Source organism: Micromesistius poutassou, assembly GCF_964030765.1.
Source record: "Micromesistius poutassou genome assembly, chromosome: 2".
Taxonomy (NCBI): Eukaryota; Metazoa; Chordata; class Actinopteri; order Gadiformes; family Gadidae; genus Micromesistius; species Micromesistius poutassou.
In genome coordinates this window covers 19,119,981-19,126,355 of record NC_140272.1, presented here as the reverse complement: position 1 = coordinate 19,126,355, position 6,375 = coordinate 19,119,981, and the positions used below count along the sequence as shown (strand labels likewise).

Sequence of the window (6,375 nt, the reverse complement as noted above, 5' to 3'; positions counted from 1 at the left end):
GTTTGCCTTTGTATTGATGAGCCCGATATATCTCTATATATATATATATATAAAAAGTTCTGCTTTCTTTCGATCAAGGGTCTTCTTCAATCCACTGACTGAGTGACTGACTGACTGATTATCATTTATCTGGCTTCTGTTACTGCACAAGACATATATATATATATAGGAGCTATTGGACTATTAGTAGCCTTGTGCTGATTGGCCCACAGGGAGGGATTTTACAGCGGGGTTAAGGGTCATAAGATAGAAAGAGGCAGGTTCAAACGGATGTTTCATCGCGTGTACATAAACGTCCCACGTTGCCATTAACCTTCGACGGACTCACCGTTCGAAAACATAAGTGCAATGGGAGAGCTGGGGAGAAAGGGATGATCTCATTAAGAAAGAGAAAATCCCTGTATTTGCTCCTGATAATCTATAAATCCGACTGTTAAACCTGCTAATCCCAGGTATTTGCCTTTAGCCTAACCTCTGTATGAGGTTAGACGTTCCCTCCAGGGCCGATGTTCTCTCGGGGAGTTGCACCCTTCACTTTGACCGGCAGTGGGTCTGCTTATAGGTCGGAATATGGTCGGAATGAAGCGACCAGATTCTTGACAGGCTGGGTACTTCGTTCGTTCACACAACCGGACTCGTTCATTACTTCACTAAACTGACAAACGCTACCGCTCACTCTCCTCGCTACTCACATACGCTACTCTCGTAACAATTATTATTGACAACAGTTAGCTGAACATTATAGGGTCCCGGCCTTCCACTCCCTGTTTTCTCAGTTAAACCTCACGGTCGAACCTCCTGATATACAAATGCACATGCATGAAACCGGATTTGTGTTTATTTTCAGACACACACACACATACACACATCATACACACACACACACACACACACACACACACACACACACACACACACACATCCACACACAGTTATATGTCCGCCCTGTCTGAATTATAAGGTAAATGATTCACCACCAAATACTGCATGCATTACTTTAATTGTATGTATAACTTTTTTACATTTTTTTTTTTTCTTGCAGAGTTCATTCTTTCAATATTATTTCATACATGTTTGTATTTTTAACATGAAGAGACACTCACATAGTCATTACGCATTATTTACAGTTCATAAAAGGTCAGCCATGAGGGGGGAAAAGGCAGGTCGATCTGTTTCTACGCTGGTCCGACTTTAGAGACTTCGGTCACTGATTGGCTAGACGATGACTCCTCATCATCACCTCCACCCATTCCCACCATCTTCATCATGCATGAACGAAACTGGAAGAAGGAAAAAAACAACATTTAAATCCTACACATTCTCGAGAGAAATCATCTTGTCATCATAAAATGAGCTTCATAGCTGTCATGTAAACAAGCCGAAAACAAAAACAAAGGAATCACGGAATAATGTGCCTGTCCTAACAAACAGACCTGCTTGTTGAGGAGGACATAGATGAAGGGGTTGTAGACTGCGGACGCCTTGGAGAAGCAGGAGGGTACGGTGGCCAACCTCAGGTCGAAGGTCTGACCGCGGTTGTTCACGACCCACAAGGAAAAGCTGGCGTAGGGCAACCAGCACACCAGGAACCCGATCACCATGATCACCACCATCCTGGTAACCTCCCTCTCGGCCTTCTGGGTGGAGACCGATTCCGCCTGGGCCTGTACTGCCTGTGGGGATGGAGATGGAGAACCACGTTTAAATCCCTGAAGCATTTTTTTCCTCCGCCTGGCCTGTGAACCCACTTATAACTTATGCTTACAATTGTGGTCCTCTGCTTCGCCCCAGATCGTTTGTAAGCATACTGTATCATCTGTATCAATAGTATCACGGCAATAGCAAACTATAGCGACTAAACAAGTCACTATGTCCTGTGAACCATTACATCTGACAACCCCACACGGCATTGGGGTCCCAAACCAAAGGTTAATAACACTGCCTTCAAGTATTTTATACCCCATTAGAAAGCGATATTTGTTAGCTTTGTGACTTCATTAAATACTGAATACTACTATGTAGGAAATCTGTAAAAATCCAACCTCATTTTCTAATTTCTGCTTACTATTTTGAGTGTGTAGAGCAACTGGCTGTAGCAGAACAGAATCGTGGCTAAGGGGACGGCGAAGCAGAAGCAGAAGAGGAACATCACGTAGGACTCGTTGTTGTATTTGTTGTTGGTTGTGTACCAGTCCGGCCCACAGGAGCACTGCAGGCCTTCCGGAATGTACCTGCACAAGCAATGCACACGGCGTGAAAACCACAATACTCACAACACGTTTATGTATTTGTGTCGTCCATGGCAACAACACATTGGAGAGGAGAATAATTGATTAAAGGGGCTTGTTTTTTTAACACTTCGGAGCACAGATATTCAACTTAGAAATGCACGATGATTGTTTTGGTGGCGCTGTGTGTCTGTCCAATCATGCATGATTATAAAATACAAAATATATCAGCTGGTATACTACAATAGGTGTGCTGGCTTACCTACTCCAGCCAACCAGTGGGGGAACGGATGCAATCAAAGCAAAGACCCATGTGAACGCACAGCAGGCCAGCGCATGGTCGGGCTTGAAGATAAAGCTACCCAGTGGTTTGCAGATCACCAGCCATCTTTCAAAGGCCACCACTGCCAGGGACCATAGACTCACCATACCTTGAGGGATACAGAGAGACAATTAAAAAAAAAAAAAATACATGTTGACTTGACAATTAGTAAATCCATTGGTTGACTTGTTGCTTCAACCAAGCAAAATGAGCGCACAACAAACATGAATCAGATCAGTCAACATACCAGCAAGAGTCGCCATGAATCCTTCGATTTTGCACGCCGTCGGTCCAAAGATAAAGTATCTGTTACTGAAGCTGCAGAATGCCACGAAGGAGCCAACCACAGAGACCAGGAGGTTGGCCACGGCCAGGTTCACCAGGATGTAGTTGAGATGGGAGCGCAGCTTCTTGTGCTGGATGGTACACGCGATGGTGAGGGCGTTGATGGCGGTGCCGACCACAAACACAAACAACATGAACACTGCCAGTCCATAGAAGGTGGCAGCGTTCCCCAAGTGGTCCTGAGGGACCAGGAAGGGACTGAGCGACTGAGCGAGGGACTGAGCGAAGCTCCATATTTGGCTGTGTTCGCATATTTACCGTGTATTGGTCCCAGTCTACACTGAAATATCTTGAATTAGAATGAACCTTTTCACTTATGCCTGCTATCACTTCCTACTCTCATACGTATAAACTACTAAAGTCAACACAGTCTGATGATAAAAAACAACAGGAGAATGAATGGCTGGATGTTTGCACCTTGCTGTGTGGCTACAATGTCTTTGTGCAGCACTATATAAATAGTTTTATAGTGTCCTATAGAGAACTTATTCCACTTATCTAGATTATTAAAGTAATCGGGTTAAGCAATAGCTCATCAACCTTCAATGATTGATGATTGATTGATTGATTGATTCAACTGTCTCCAAACTAGAGCTAAGATTGCCAAACCAGGCTCATTCAATCTGACCCCCTAATTATCCTCCTGTATAATTGGCTGATTCATTAATTCCCTCACTCTCCACCTCAAGCTGGTGTGTGGGGAGCGTTCTGGCGCCGATTGGCTGCTGTGCATCACCCAGGTGGGTGCTACACATCGGTGGTGGTAAGTGAGGTCCCCCCCTTCACTGTAAAGCGTCTTTGAGTGTCCAGAAAAGCACTGTATCAATTCAATCAATTATTATTATTATTATTATTAAATTAATTACCTACCCTATGACCCCAAATTTGTAAGCCGAAAATGTGCTAAGATGTTGGATGCTCTGGAGCTCACACGGCAATTGAAATGGATGCTTTTTATTATATGAATGGAAAATGTATGTTTGTAGTGTACTTTTATTTGTTTGTGGTTCACATCGTTTATTCTGAACAAACTGTGAATTCACTATGAATCATTGGATACTTAGATATGATTTGAATGTGGTCTTCTATGTTATTCAACTCTCATCAATTCTCATCAATTCATCAAGATTACAAGTGAAAGACACAGATCATTTCTTCTATAGTTTCTTTCTGTTGCTTTGTGGTTTGGTAATACTCATTTCACAAGAAGAGAGCTCATGTCAATACACGCTTGTTTGCATGCACACTGACCAAAACACCAAAACCTCTTTCTACATATGACCTTAGCACATAAGCCCAGGTTGAAGAGAGACTTATCCAATGTTCTTAGGGAAGTTCTTTTCCTGCTTATCTGTTTCCAATACTGCCAAAGCGGCTGATCCAATAGACGTAAACCCATTTTAATCCCAACTGCCGGCTAAATTGAGGCTTGGCATGCGTCTCGTTTAAATCTCTCTCGGAAGAAAGCTTGACCTGTCTAGCAGGTGTCCCGTGTCTCAATATGACAAACTCGCTGCTAGGAATAGGACAATATGTGTAACAATTAACTTTGTATAAAAAAACATGTTTTATCAAGCAGCCAAATAGGGGTTGAGCAGATCGTCTACAACAGAGGTTGCTGGTTAATTGTTCCCGGCGGATGCTAAAAGAATGAAGATACATTGATCATTGCTGGTGCTTTAACACACATAAATGAAACACCTGCCTACCTACCCGATGTTAATAATGGGGGCTGTTCTCCCTGCTATGACCGCTCTGTGAAAGCGGTCCATAGTGAAAGGTGTGTTATCTTTACTCCTTTAGGCTACAACCCATGCCCTGGTACATGAAAGCAGACCCATAATTAGTGTTATGGGCATCACGCCACCACCTGTGTATTTCCTACAGTGACGCCTCTATGAAAAGGGTCTATCACATACCTTGTGTTGTAAGTTAACCTACTGACATTTTGGTATTGATGCGTTCATTGATATGTGCGTTTGGATAATATAGGGCTTGTACACCGTGACTTTGCATTGCAATGACTGCCTCCATTTCGGAAGTATAGGAGCATATAGGAATGTCATTGTTAGTAGGATAATGGTCTTTTGGTCATTGTTTAGTAATTCATCCAGAGATGATTTGTCATTATGGGAGACATTGCTGTGTTTGAAACTGCCACAGTGTTGCTCATGAGAGACATGGCCTAACAAAGATTTGATTAGCCCAGGTAATGGTATAATAACATTGACTTTGGATTTTATATAAATACAACTCTCAGAGGAATCACGAAACAGCCCAGTATCGCCAACAGAAAACCCCATGGTGCATTCTGTTCACATTAAATAACACCCAACAACCAAATTAAGTTAAGTTAAAGTTTAACCTAAATAATATATTAACCTATAATAAGATTATATTCTCTTCTCCAATTGCAGATTTGCACTCTACTACAACGCACTCCTGCTGTTAACATAACCAGAACCTTTACCCTGTTGGCCATCTGTGAAAAGGGTCCATACTAGGTTTTATGAGTGTAAGTCACATTAATTACATCACAGCACACAACTTTATTTGTTACTCATTTCAAGTCACCCAAAAATGTCAGCATTCTGATCAATTTAATTTAATCTTGCAATTCAAATTATGTTCTGCCAAATATAACATCTAATCTAATTTCAGATCAGCTCAAATTTGTATAACGATAACGTATAATGAATGTCCTTTTCTTAAGAGAAACATTTTGAGCCACAATAAAGATACATTGACAAAAAAAAAAAAAAAGAAACATTTTGAGCGGCTCTAAGATAAACGGGGGTGCCGGGGAAAAATTCCTCAGCCATCTGCTGCCCAGCTCTCTCGCCAAGCTCGCGCTTGGCGGCCTCTGCACCTGAGGACTCTCAGGTCCTTCCGGAAGGAACCTCATGAAGACTGCCACGGGACAGAGGGCCCTATCTATACGTATTAGATATTGCAAATGGCTTAAACCAGTTCATTTTTACATACATACACACCTGTATACTCACTTCTCATAGGTAAAAGTATTTACTCGTTTTGATCATTTATCCTTAATGTGATGTCTGGGTGGTTGAGCCTTTGATTAAAACTCAAAATACTCAAAAAACGTGTCCAGTCGGTGGAGTCGAGTGTAGTCAAAAGTGTAACGTTTGCTGCAGTATAAAGACCCTAGTTTATTAATCGCTGCTTAATCAATAGCCATGTAGTATAAAGGACAGGGAGCGGGGAGTGTGTTGCGCAAGCTTATGAAGCGCAGACCTTTTTGTTTTTGAGAAAATGACTTAAGCTATTGAAGCCAGCCATGCCAGGAGCCATGTGTGTGTGTGTGTGTGTGTGTGTGTGTGTGTGTGTGTGTGTGTGTGTGTGTGTGTGTGTGTGTGTGCGTGCGTGCGTGCGTGTGCGAGTGTGTGCGTGTGTGTGTGTGTGTGTGTGCATAGTCTACCCATTTTTACATTGCTCTAGGTTGCTCTCTCACTAGATTGA

At 42.4% G+C, this 6,375-nt stretch overlaps 1 protein-coding gene across 1 annotated transcript; it reads right to left on the bottom strand.

The window, feature by feature from the left end:
- Positions 1–1,175: 1,175 nt before the first annotated feature.
- On the bottom strand, positions 1,176–4,667 carry LOC311338226 (blue-sensitive opsin-like; the record flags this gene model as incomplete). Its single annotated transcript, XM_084463460.1, has 6 exons — positions 1,176–1,280; positions 1,434–1,673; positions 2,066–2,231; positions 2,491–2,659; positions 2,798–3,135; positions 4,609–4,667. The coding sequence occupies 6 exons, from the start codon at positions 4,665–4,667 to the stop codon at positions 1,176–1,178; spliced, it is 1,077 nt and encodes a 358-aa protein (XP_084319586.1).
- Between the last annotated feature and the right edge of the window lie 1,708 nt (positions 4,668–6,375).